This window comes from Ammospiza caudacuta, chromosome Z, assembly GCF_027887145.1.
Source record: "Ammospiza caudacuta isolate bAmmCau1 chromosome Z, bAmmCau1.pri, whole genome shotgun sequence".
Classification (NCBI taxonomy): domain Eukaryota; kingdom Metazoa; phylum Chordata; class Aves; order Passeriformes; family Passerellidae; genus Ammospiza; species Ammospiza caudacuta.
This window is the reverse complement of record NC_080632.1, coordinates 41,247,380-41,260,159: the sequence shown is the minus strand read 5'-3', so window position 1 is coordinate 41,260,159 and position 12,780 is coordinate 41,247,380. Positions and strand designations below refer to the sequence as shown.

At 41.3% G+C, this 12,780-nt stretch overlaps 1 protein-coding gene across 2 annotated transcripts in view; it reads left to right on the top strand.

The window, feature by feature from the left end:
• The first annotated feature begins 285 nt into the window (after positions 1–285).
• Positions 286–12,780, top strand: part of SLC1A1 (solute carrier family 1 member 1) — a 50,296-nt gene continuing 37,801 nt past the window's right edge. Inside the window, exon 1 of one of the 2 annotated variants that reach the window (XM_058824510.1) lies at positions 286–345. Coding sequence is in view for 1 of the 2 variants with exons in the window: in XM_058824509.1 (XP_058680492.1) it covers positions 686–776 (91 nt within the window). In the remaining variant the exon portion in view is untranslated. Of the gene's footprint in view, positions 346–608; positions 777–12,780 lie in introns of those variants that run through there. The other variant, XM_058824509.1, reaches the window with a different exon arrangement.

The following is a 12,780-nucleotide window of genomic DNA, read 5'->3' as shown; positions in this document are numbered from 1 at the left end:
TGTTACAGACAGAAATAGGTAAACCTCAGTAGTGTATGGTTAGAAATCAATGATATCAAGTGCAATTAAACAAGATAAAATAAATTTTCATTCTGCTCTCTCCTTCATGTCATTCAGCAAGACAATGGCAGATTTTGGTTGGGGGCTGTTTGTTCTTTGCATTTACCATTGAGCTACGGGTTTGACAATCAAAATCGGCATCTTTATAGACATATTGAAAACCATACACCCACAGAGAACTGGGTCCAAATATTATATAAGCTTTAATCAGCCTTATGATGGGGAGGAAGAAGGAGACCATTGTGAGATGCACAAGAAATAAACGCTTCTTGGATATTTTAGTATGTAAGCCTAGCAGGGTCAAATCCCGGGGGGGAAATCCGACATTTGTGTACCTGCAGTCCCCAATTTTGTCAGCAGGAGCTGGGTGTGCTGGCCGGCAGGTGGGCCGGCCGAGCGAGGGGCGGGCGTGGGCCGGCCGAGCGAGGGGCGGGCGGGGGCCGGCCTCTCCGGTTGCCAGGTGAAGCGCGACGTCTCCGCCTCGCCGCGGTGAGCGCGCAGCCCCGCGGAGCGCACGCAGGCGGCTCGCTCGGTCCGGTCCGGTTCGGTTCGGTTCGGTTCGGCTCGGCTCGGATCGGATCGGCTCCGCGCGACACGCACCGCACCAGCCCCGCCGATCCCCGCCATGGCGAAGGCGATAAGGAAGGGATTTCTCTGCCCGAGCTTCGTGAGGGAGAACTGGCTGCTGCTCAGCACGGTGGCCGCCGTGCTGACGGGTGAGCGCGGGGCAGACAGGGAGCGGGGCGACGCCGCCCCCCGCCCGGCCTTGCCAGCACGGTACGGCCTTACCGGGCCGTACGGTGGCGCGGCGCCCGACCGGGGACGACGCCGGGGCGAGGGGGGCTGCGCGGCCGCAGGGCAGGGCTGGGCAGCGCGGGGCCATGCTAGCGACCCACCCGAAAGGCAGGCGAGGGCGGCGGGCTGCTCTTCAACGGCTCCGCCGCGGCCGCGGGGAGCAGCCCCGCAGTGTGACGGTGCCGCGGCGGTCGGGCGGGAGCGGGGCTGGGCGCGGGGGGACGCGGCGTTGTCAGCCCCGGGCGGCCGGGTCGGCAGCGGGGGCCCGGGGCCCTCCTGGCCGGGCCGGCTTCTCCGCGCGTCCCTCCGGCCCCTGTGGCAAAGGTCGGTGATCGGCGGGGCGAGACCGCCGTGCGGAGAAGCGCACGGGCGCCGGGGGCTGTGGGCCCTCCGTGCTGCGGATCCCCTCGGCGGGCTGTGCCCCGGGGGCCTCTGCAGCTCTGGGGGACGCGCCCCTGCCTACTGCTGGTCTGCAGGTGGCAGCCCCGCCGAGGGAAGCTGCTGTAGGGCCGGGGAGCGGTGGAGGTGGCTGCTTCTGGTGGCCCAAGCGAGCGGTGCAGCTGGAAGAGTTTGGCAATGCCGCCCATCTTTTGGAGAGGTTTTCGGGGTGGAAACGTCTGGCAGTGCCATCCGGCTTTCAGAGAGGTTTTCACGGCCATCATTGTAAAGATAACAGGATTTATCCCCTGTACGTCAGCCAGCTTCTGAAGGAAAAACGAGTTGAACGCCATCTTATTAAGGATAAGTGGGCAAAGAGGGCAAAGAAAATGCACTGTGTTACTTAGATGAAGAGATTTTTCCATAGGGCATCATTTTGGCCCTATTTATTTCATTTTCTCTTGGTTATTATTTGGAAAGCCTTGTTCACTTTTTTTTATCCTGTAGAGAAGTGGTGCTATAAATATTTCCTTAGCTTGCTGTCTGGGTCTCTTTCAGATGACTTTTCTGCTAATTTGAATTTTGGCTCAACCATGCCTATTTTGGTGCAAATTTGTTCAGAAGAGAATTATTATTTTGGAATTCCTCCTAGTTATTTATAAGCTGTAATCAGAACTGTGCTTACATATATACATATATGTATGTAAGTGTATTTCCACAATGCACTCAGTATTTGAAAGATCCCTGGATTTTTCTGACCTTGTTCAAAAATATTTTTGTGAGTTTTGTATACCAAGTGTGCGAAGGGCCTTGCTTTGAAAATCTGACTGTACAACTGGAGGAGTGTGTTTATGTGTCTGTGTTTGCATGTGTACAATTGCTTTTTCACATAGTCTTGTCAGGTATTCTTCCAGGAGTTGGCGTACTTACTTTTGATTTACAGAAGTGGTTAAGAAATATTCCCCTCTTATTATCTTCGGTGTCTGTAGTTAGAATTGAAGATTGTGATGTGATTCTACAGCTGCAACATTCTGAAATTAAATTTCTCTGAGAGCCACAACTTACGGCAATGCAGGAGCTGTGGGGACAAGTGACCCCAATTCCCCTAATACCCAATAGGAATTCCCAGTAAGAGGACAGTCTCCCAGCACCTGCTGTGTCCTTCAACTTCTCTGCCTGCTGCACTGTAATTAACAGTCCATATCTCAGGGGAGCTCTATAATATTGTCAAAGAGAGTCTTCATCGTAATTCTGTGAGCCTTGGACCAAATTACCTTTTCAAGGAACTGTGTATCTGCAGCATTTCCTGTATTTCTCATAGGTGAAGTAAGGTACACGAGAAGAACAGTGAAACCCTTGTAAAGATGGAGTTAAATGATATATTATTGCTTTACTACAGCATGAGGAAAGTTTGTAGTATACCTAGAGTCCACAAACCCTTCATAATTAAATTTACATATTTATTCTTTTTTAATATCTCTGGGAAATTGGTCTGAGGTTTGTTAATCTAGTTAGTTTGGAAGAACAATTTAGCATTTATGAGCAGAAGAGTGGCACATCATTTTGAAATAAGAAAATAGGCATTTCAGAAGTGTATGGAAGTAATAAATGCATCAAGCTGTGAAAGTATGCTGTGAAAGCTGTCCAGCTGTCTTGCAAAGTACCTGACATTCCTGCACCATCGTATGGAATCGTGGTTTTTGCTCATGATCCTCAGAGCCATGTTCAGCATCCAGTTGAAATATGCTTATCTTTTCTAGTACCCTTACTAAATTGAAAAGTTTTTCTGATTACTTGTGTGCAGCTCTGAAAAGAGACAGAAATGGAAACCCCTCAGAATTCTGAACACTGCTTCCTTCAAGAGTATTATTATCTTAAACATTCAACATTTTGCCTGTCCTTTCCCTTTTCAAATGTACCAGAATTTCTTTCATAGCAATTGTGTATGTGGAGGGTGTAATTTAAAATCTGTACACAAAATATCTGGAGTGTCATGTTTTTTGGGTAAAAACACCTGAATGACTATTCAAACAAAACAAAATTTGAGGCTCAAGTGGTTATTTTCCTTGCCTTAGAAGAGAGTCAGCTTCAGGCCACTAAGCTGATGTGAAGAGATGTGTAACCAGGAGAGCAGCAGCCTCACACAAATATCTGCAAAAGGAGGTGCAAAAAGGTGCAAAAATCTTTCATCTTGTTGTTCTATTGGCCTTACTGAGCCCAAAGCAACTGAGCTAAGAAAAGTCAATTTGCTTTGAGTGCTTCTGCAGCCCATTTTATAGAAAGTTAAATTGTTTCCACATTATACAATCAAGGCAAAATAAAGTGGAAATATCCCTGAAAATTACTCACCCTGAAACAGGTGTCCAAAGGGTAATTGCATATGGAGAGTTTAAGTCACACTTCACAGGTTTCTCATAGAGTATTTCTTATTTGTCATCACTTTGTCTCAAAAAGGTCACTGCTGCAACACAGACAAACCAGTCATGAAAGGGAAAGGCTGATTATGTGACAGTGTCTGGGAAAGATTATTCTGAGGGATTCAATTCACCTAAATTTGCAGATACTTTTTTTTTTAATTGCTGAATGGAGTGTCTGTCACTTCCTAAACATATTCAGAACTTAAGATACCTCTAAACCTGTCTGTGACTTGGGATTGGGCTTATTTCAACAGCACACTTGTGGGATACTGAAGTTGTTCAGGTATTTATGTGGAAATGTGAGAAATGCAGTATTGAGATTGATAAAGAAGGAGGAAGCTAATGGCACCGAAGACTGTGAATCTCAGGTGTCCTTTCTTCAGCCCTTTGTTCATCAGGGGTGTGCCAGTGCGGTCTCAGTGAGAGGCGGCGACAAACACTTTTGTGTTCTGCCATTACCTTCCTTCATCGTTGTCCTCTTCACGAATGTACACGGTCCTTAGGCTGTACGCCTCAGGCACCGCGAAAAAGGAGCCTTGGTGCCGGGCCGGGAGCCGGGTGGGGCGGGAGCTGTCCGAGGTGGCTCAGCGCAGCCGGCACCGGGCGGCCGGAGAACGCGCGAAAACGCGAGCTGCAGCCAGCGGCGATGCAAGGCAGGGGCGGAGTAAAAGAGAGGGCGGGGGTCAGGTATTGAGGCTGGAGCATGCCTAAACGACTGACTTTTCCACCTCTGAAGTGAATTTATTCAGTCTCTGCACGATCAGATGCTTTGCTTGTGCAGTTCCATTGTTGAAGGATTTGGGCTGGCATCAGCCTGCCTTTGAGAGTGAGATTTAAACAGGCATAGTTCCTGTTGTAACACCAGCATTGCGGAAACTTTGAGTGTTGTGACTAAAATGATTTTCCAGAATTTGGTAAGTGCACTAGCCATTGAATCTTCTAGTTTGTATTTTATGATACCCCCTGGCAGTTTATATGCCTTTATTCTCTATAATGTTAATGGAAGTTATTATATAATAATATTAAGTAGTAATATCTCACTTTAAGAATATTTCTTTGTTTCTAGACAAATCGGGTCCATTCATACCTGCTAAATGAAGGGCTGTGCTCCCTCTGTAATCAGACTTGACACGGGGACTTGACAGCTGGTTTTAATAGCAGTAGTTCTGCATTACTGGAAGCCCACCAGTGCACTCATACAAGAATGAATGTCTCATAGGGTGAAGACAACAACAGAACAATTAGTAACCTATCACTCTGTTGATGGCCTTTCCCTATGTAGAAGGCCGCCTGAATCCAGGGAGCTCACAATATTCCTGAGGTTTATTGGCAGATGTTGACTGCAGCCTCTAAACCCCAAAAACATATTAACTCTCTGTCAGTAAGTTGCTTCTGTCTCCAGCAAATGCAATTTAAATAGCAAAATCCTAGTCTTGATATGAAGTAAAGTTTCACCATTTTCCCTCTCTCCCTCCTTGCACCATATCAAAAATGGCCTCTTGGGTTAGTTTAGGCTGTCTTCAGTACCATTTCTTGCTTGCACAATATAGTGGTAAGGTTCCAAACAATGAAGTAGATTTATAGTCTCTTGAAATATGCTAGCAAAACCAGCAAGAAAGAAGTTCTTGGGGAATAAGGAGAATATAAAAAAACAAAAGAATTATTGCTTTGTTTCTGACAAATATAGATGTAAGCCAAACATTCAATTTCTTTCTTGAATTCTAAAGCACAGCATTTTATTAATTTGGAATTTATAAAATATGAAAACCAGATATCTTGAATCAACTATGGTAGCATGGAAATTTAAATGAAAACTGTTTTCTTCTTGCTGTGCCTCAGAACAGCAAAGATGATACTTGTGACTTTCTGTGCCGCTCTAGACAGTGATGATTCTTGTATCTGTGTTTCTCTGTAACACTTACCAACAGTTTGATATAGGATGGGATCTCTTCAGAAATGTATGAAACACAGCAATTCTGAGAAAATGTCTGAATTTAATTTTAACAATGGAAAGTAAAATGTGTAGTGACAAATAATTTCATCTGACAGTTTAACATGCCACTGAGGATCAGAAATTCTCTAAATCAGGAAGTCAGACAATGGAAGAAATCAAAGGTAATTGAAGTTAAGCATGATGCCTCTTTTGAGCTGTTTTGAAGCGAAGAAAACCCATCTTTTATTTCTTCTTCTGGCATGTAAATTTTCCAATTTTATTGTTTGTTTTAACCCAGTCTCTGGGTTTCACTTTATGTGAGTAAAGTGAAACTATCACTAGAGCTGAATTTTAAAATCTTTGGAAAGGGTGAGCTTAATGTCAATTTACACTCTGAAAAGTCCCCAAACTACCAAAGTCTACTGGTATTATTTTTACATTTGAAGCAAGAACCCCAATATTAGTATCAGCAAAATATTTTTCTGTATCCAATTTCCCAATATTATTTAAGGGAAGATGTAATTGCAAAAATTACAATGTAATTGCAAGAATTTCTTTTCTTTTATATTTACATTTTAGAAACAAAGCATAAAGACACTTAATCTTATATACCCCATTAAAAAAGATAATGTTCAGGTTGAGACTACTTGCAAACAACAGTTGCACTGTTCGGAAATCTTTTTTTTTTTCCTATAAATGCCCCATAGGATTTGTGCAAAGCATTTGTGCTTATAGTCCCACAACATTGTCTTGTCCAGTGAGAACACATGTGTATCACATCTGAAGATCAGAGCTCTATTGGAGTTAGCGTTTCAAATTTCGTGGTCCTTTCATGATTTTGGAATGGTGAACAACCTGGCCTTGCTTACTCTGAGCTATTTTTTTGGGTCATGTATCTGATTTCTCAAGGCTTTGAAGTCTTCATTAGTTTCAGAATAACAATGTTACTGCATTTTGCTATCTGTCTATCTTTAGTGTCCACTAAATTGCCTTTCCATCTGCTTATCTCTATCACAATCATTCCACTGCTCTTCCAGCAAGGGGAGAGCTAGAACAGAATGTCCTGTTTACTGTCCTTTTCTCTCATGAATGAAGTAATAACAAGGTTTAGAATCTGGCAGATATTTCCAGTTACTGGCCTTTCACCTTTTTTATACCGCTTCCAACCATTTAGTTTCTTGTGTGTTTTAGGGGTCTTAAGTAAAGATGCATTTCTCCTGATGTGCTCTACTGAGCTAATACCTCTTGGGCTATCAATGTACAAAGGTGCTCATGCAGCTTTGGGATAGCAAGCCAAACATTGTGGAAAGAGAACAGAAAATCAGTGGGGTTTTACAAGGAAGGAGGAGAAATTATTGGTGTTTTGTGTGTGGCATTGTAATGGTGCCCATGGTACTGTAGTGTGTCAGGCCATATAAGCAAAACATCGGATGCTACAACTGAGAGACATGAATTTCTGAAACGATTGAGAAAAGGGGTCTAAACAAAAACACTGCTTTATAAATTGTAGTGCGTTTGGAGACATTGTGGAAGCACTAAGACCTATACATGTCTGGATGACTGCATAATTAAAGAAGGCTCACACATCATAGATGGATGAGATGAAGGAGAAGGGTAATGGTTTTAGAAGTGATATATGAAAGGGGTCATGAGGAAGGTCTGCAAAAGAAGAAAGACCAGTTACTGTTGTCAGGTTATCTTTCAATTTTACTGTAAAGCACAGGAATAGAGAGATAGAAGGATACCCTCTGGGTTATCATATCTAGCCTCTGCTGCTTTGGGTTGCACCATTGTAGATAAAATTCTGTTAAATGCCATGCTCCATCTTAACGTTATATAGGCCATTTGATGCTGTACATCCTCCTAGGAAGCTGTATTCTTCAATCTGATGGTTGAAAGCCTTACGACTTCCACTGTAAATGTACTGTTTCGCTATTTATGCATCCAATAATTAAAATATTACTCCATCACTAGTATTCAACCATTTTCTATATTGCTACCTCACTCATCCATGGTGGACAAAATAAGCTCCTTCATCTCCCCTCAAAAGGTAGGCTCTTCATTTTAATTACCCTATAGTCCTCCTTCATGTGTGTTTGACACTGATTTTGCTTTTCCTGAAACCTTAATGAGTTTCACACAGTATTTCCCAACAGAACAGGTGCTTTCACCAGGACACATCCAAATCCATGAAGAAATGTAGGTTGCATAGCTGTTGGGACAGAATTGTCATTTTCCCCAGATTGTTTGTTTATGACATGACCTTGCTTATAAAATAAATAAGTTTGTTATGTTAAGGTTGTAAGCACACTACTTCATAAATATAATAAATTAACAAGTTTTTGAAACTATGAAAGAAAAAAATCTTATCTCTGGTATGACAGTTTATTTTTTAGTGGTAGATTCTTTTACTAGAGTTCTAGCTAGATGAAGCACAGTTGAAAGGTTTTTTTCTTCATTCACCTGTATATTTTTTTCTTGGCTTTCTCTGAAGGAAGTTTCATCTGCACATGGGAAATATTTGGAAAGTATGTGCAGGTGGAATTCATCTACACTGTTTGGATAAAGGAGAGGAAACCCAGAGTCCAGTAGGAGACATTGTTAAATAATCAAGCTGGTTAGCCAGCTTGTTTATGTTTGCATGTTTGGAGGGAGTACTGGTTCAGATTCAGCAGAACTGTGGTCACACAGTCACAGGAAAATAGCCACTATTTCCCTTTTCCTGGATGAGTGAGCTAACTGCTCTTGGTTTGACGAAGGAGGAGGTGTGCCTTGTGCTGCCTAGCAGAGGGGCTGCTCTGTGTTAGTGGTGACTGCTACAGGCTGCCATATGTTATCAGCCCTGTTCCAGGCTCCTGCAGCACAGAAGGTGGCAGGAGTTATGTGGGTTTGCTGTTTGCAGTGGCCTTCAAACCTACTGTGAGTAAAGGGAGTACACCTACACTGGAGCAGCTGATTTTTACCCCTCTGGCCAGCATTCCACCTTGCCTTCATTCCTGAAGGTCCATCACAGGGAGTCACTGTCTTCCTGAAGTTTTCTCACACTGCAGTCAGATGACAATGTGCTACTTGTGTGAAGGAGTTTACAACCACTGCACCCTCAACAGGATAATCTGAGAGCATCAGGGGGTCTCACCATGGCAGAGGACAAGCATTCTCTTATACATTGCTACTAAATATTCTTCAGTAAATCAAGAGCTGATATGGAAACTCTCTTCTGGAAGATTTCTGAGAGAACTTTTCTTCACATGTCTTTGTAAGCAAGCTGGTAGTCTGGCTAACACAAGCAACCATAGAGTTAAGATTAGTTACCATGTAATTATACCCCTTATACCTTAGTGGTTGCCTGCAGTTTTTCCAAGAATCATCTTTTTTCAATCCACATCAGTATGTTTATTGGAAGATAGAGTGTAAAACAGTAAAATGTGTAACATTAGAAAGTATTAAAAACAATGCAAAAGAGCTGAAATAATATGTTTATAAGCCTTTGTAATATATTCTTCCACACTCTCTCTTTTAGTGTTCTGTAGTTGGCACTATATTTCTTTGCACTAAGAGACAGCCAGTGATAAGAGAAACTCTATGGAGAGAGCAGACAAAATTGTTTTATAAAATATTACTAAAGGACTGAGAATGTACCACACTGCAAAACTCCTTCCTGCCTGTGCTGCAGTTTGACATGTTTATATTGAATATTTTGTATTGTGTTTGAAATCAAGTCAGTGAACTTTGTTTGCTAGCCTTTTCAGTTCCATGAACCATCTGCTGTGAGGTTAATCCAGTTAAGACTCACCAAAATTATAGAAGTAATTGTTTTAGTCTGTCACATCTGTGCAGCATATAATGTGAAATTATGAAGAGCCTAATCACTTAGTTAATAGCACAATAGATATTGATACAATTCAATTAAATATTACCAGGTTTGAACAATGTGACTTTTTTTTCTTCTTTCAGTGCTGTGTCAAAGCAAAATTCCTGTAATTTCCACACTGTCTAACAGCATCAGCAGGATCACTAACTGCTTCAGTGAGAAGGAGTTTCCATATTATGAAATTTTAAGAAAACAGGAAAAATAAATACCACAGCTTTTTTTTCAGAGCAATACATGTGCTACAGAACAGATAATTTTACAAAACAGATTATTAGTTTTACAAAAATACATGCTGGATTCCTTTTCTCATTGCCTTTATGGTTCATTCCTAAGGATCATTCGCATAATAAAGTCAGTGGGAGGTGAAGGTGATATGTTGTTTCTTCAGTGTCATGCACACTGATGGAGAACTCCCTGTCAATAGAAACTGTGCATCCCAAACCAGTGTTCTCATCCATGAATGCAAATAACATGAGGGAGTCCCACCTGTTGGATAAATTTTTTTTTTCTGTTTCACATTCTCTTTCAGTGAGAAACAGAAGCAAGCATGTCTATATGTGGACTTAGGTTATCTGTTTCAAAATTGTGAGTTGTTCTACCTGTGAAGGTAAAGAAAGTAAAGGGGCATGCTATCTTACCATATTCTTATCAGGGATGTAATCAGGTTTTGAAGAGCAACTAACCCACAATAGTAATGATGTAAAGCAAATAAGTACTGTAATGTCATACTGCATATCCTGAACAGATTCAGATACTCAGGGTTTCTGAGTTTTGAAATTCAAAATCTGTATTTTGTTGACCTCACACAAAAGGGTTCAGGGTTTAGCTATGACTTCCTGAAAAATTGTAAATGGTCTCCATGTTGGGTTGCTTGGGAGCTTCTGAATGGCCAGCATATTTTTACAAGTTTACAATAGCCGTCGGACAATCTATGACACACCCCATGTGTGCTAGTATAACTGAACATGGAGATTATGCCAATGTTTTGAACAGAATGTGTGTAGGTTTTTTACTCATTTCTAAATCTGTGTCATGAACTTCAGCAAGGTACTTGAAGAAAAATGTAGTAGCCTTATAATCGTTCCCATACAAAGAATTTACTTTTTCCTTAGATAAAATTTCAGAAAGAATAGCAATATGCAAAGAAACACTCCAGATGAAGATCAGATTGCAATAAATTACTGTTCACCACATACCCAGATGTCACAGAAATTGTTTTGCAGATAGACAGAAACCTCAACATAATGGTCTCCCAAGCCCATTTTACCTAATTTCAGTGGTGGACTCACTGACCATAAATACACAGGCAAGACTGGTTCTTCCACCTCTCTACACACAGCCATCATCTCCTAGGTCCTGTAAAGCCTCAGGCTTGGCAGATGTAATGGATCTAGTGCTATGTACAGTGGAGCCAGTTGCAGGTGCTAGGTAACCCCTTGCAGCACTTTCTGCTGCCCTTTTTCTGGGTGGCACAATGAAAAATGGCTCATCCTATAGAGGGGAAACATGCATTCCCTCTGGCTTTTTAAGCTGGGACTCCCTGAAAGTTGGGTGCCAGTGGGTTTCACTTGGTGTGCTTATATTCAGTGATTTTCTTCTGCTCTGTTTTTCTTGTTCTTCTCATCTTCACCCCTCACTTACTTCGTCTGTATTTGCACATTTTCTTTGAAGGATTTTCTGTCTGTTACCAAGCTTATAAAAAGCCTTGTGTGTTACCTAGGAGAACAGTAGCAAAGAGTTAAAACATGTGAGAATTGTCCTGTGGCCTCATTGTGCTTGCAAACTCAGGGACCTGACTGCACCTTTAGTTTGCTGTCTTGGTGGCTGCTGGGAGAGGAAATGTAGACCCCATGCTATACAGCATGTGCTCTACTATTCTCAGTTACAAGGATATGTTTTCCTTAAAAATTTAAATTAAAGGTATGAGATTGTACCATTTATTCCACCATCATTCTTCACATCTGCCAAAGACTGCAGAAATCTGGAGCTTAAGCAGAATGTGTCATTGAGCTGCAAGTAAAGGATTGCTCTTGTGGTAAAAATCATAACCTAACTTAGCCATGTGGACAAGAAGGAAAAGCAAAAAGAAGAGATGGAAAAGAAATACAACCAGTTTATCGCGGATGAGAAGAAAGGTGGAGTAGTTGAAACTCCTCCAGGAAAGATGAAGAGAGCAAGTAGGAAAAATAACATTTTGCTCTTCAAAAAGTACAAGCAAATTATTCCATAAATTAAAGAATAATAAAAAAATAAAATTAAAATAATAATAAAAATTAAAAATAAGAAGGAAGGAATCCTAATATATAGAAGCAGCTTTGAAGACTTTATTTTAAGGTTGTTAAAAGTAATTGTTGATTTTAATTTCAGAAATAAGGGAGTTATCAGGAGCATTCATCTAGAGAAATTGAGATTTTTATAACACATTGTCTCTGCTTTGGGCTGCTATAATCAATGTGATGTTAAAATCAGTGGTTACCATGAGAAATGTGTTTATGCAACGACACTTCTTTTTGTGTGTTGCAATTCCCAGAAGAAATTTCCAAGTTAAACTTGGTTATTAAGAAGAGGATCAAAAAGTTCTACATATGTCCATTACCTGTACAACAGCAAGTTTATTCTGCTGAATTTCTAATCTTCTCTTGTTACTGTTACAAAATAAAATTTCTTATATTCCCATGATATATTCAAGCAGCATATGCTAGATGCTAACTGCAGTTAAAAAGTAGCTGCATTTTACTGTAGTTTGGTATACTACACGAGTTAATATGGATATAAGGGCGCTGCTGGGTAAAGGAATTGCATGAATAAGGAATTGAGAGCAATAATGTAATTTCAAGAGGTTGTTGAAACTCTGTTCTCAGCTATTGCCATTAGATAAATAATATCCTCAACAAAAAAATCAAACAGAACAGGTACAAGTGTATAGATGGAACATCTTAAGGAAACCCTGCTATAATTTTGAGAGCATGTGGGAAGTTTTTGTAGTGAAATCTGAAGAAGTGGAAAATAGACCCCTCAAGAATTAAACCAAGGGTAAATCTTTCAACCTGCAAGCAATCCTGCTGAATATACAATTATCAGAATTCCATCTGGTCAAATATGGCAGTCATATAGAATGAAAGGCAGATGGTTAGAGCACATCCTAGCCGTACCTGCTGAAAGTAAAGTGGCATTACACAAGTTGCCATAAACATGCAGTTCAGTCTTGCTGCAATTTAAGCAAATGTCTACTCTAAGTTACATGCATTGTCTGAAGACATGGAAATTACCTGTATGGTTAGATTCAGCTATTTACTCTGGTGCCTTCAGGATCAAAGCCTTAGCAA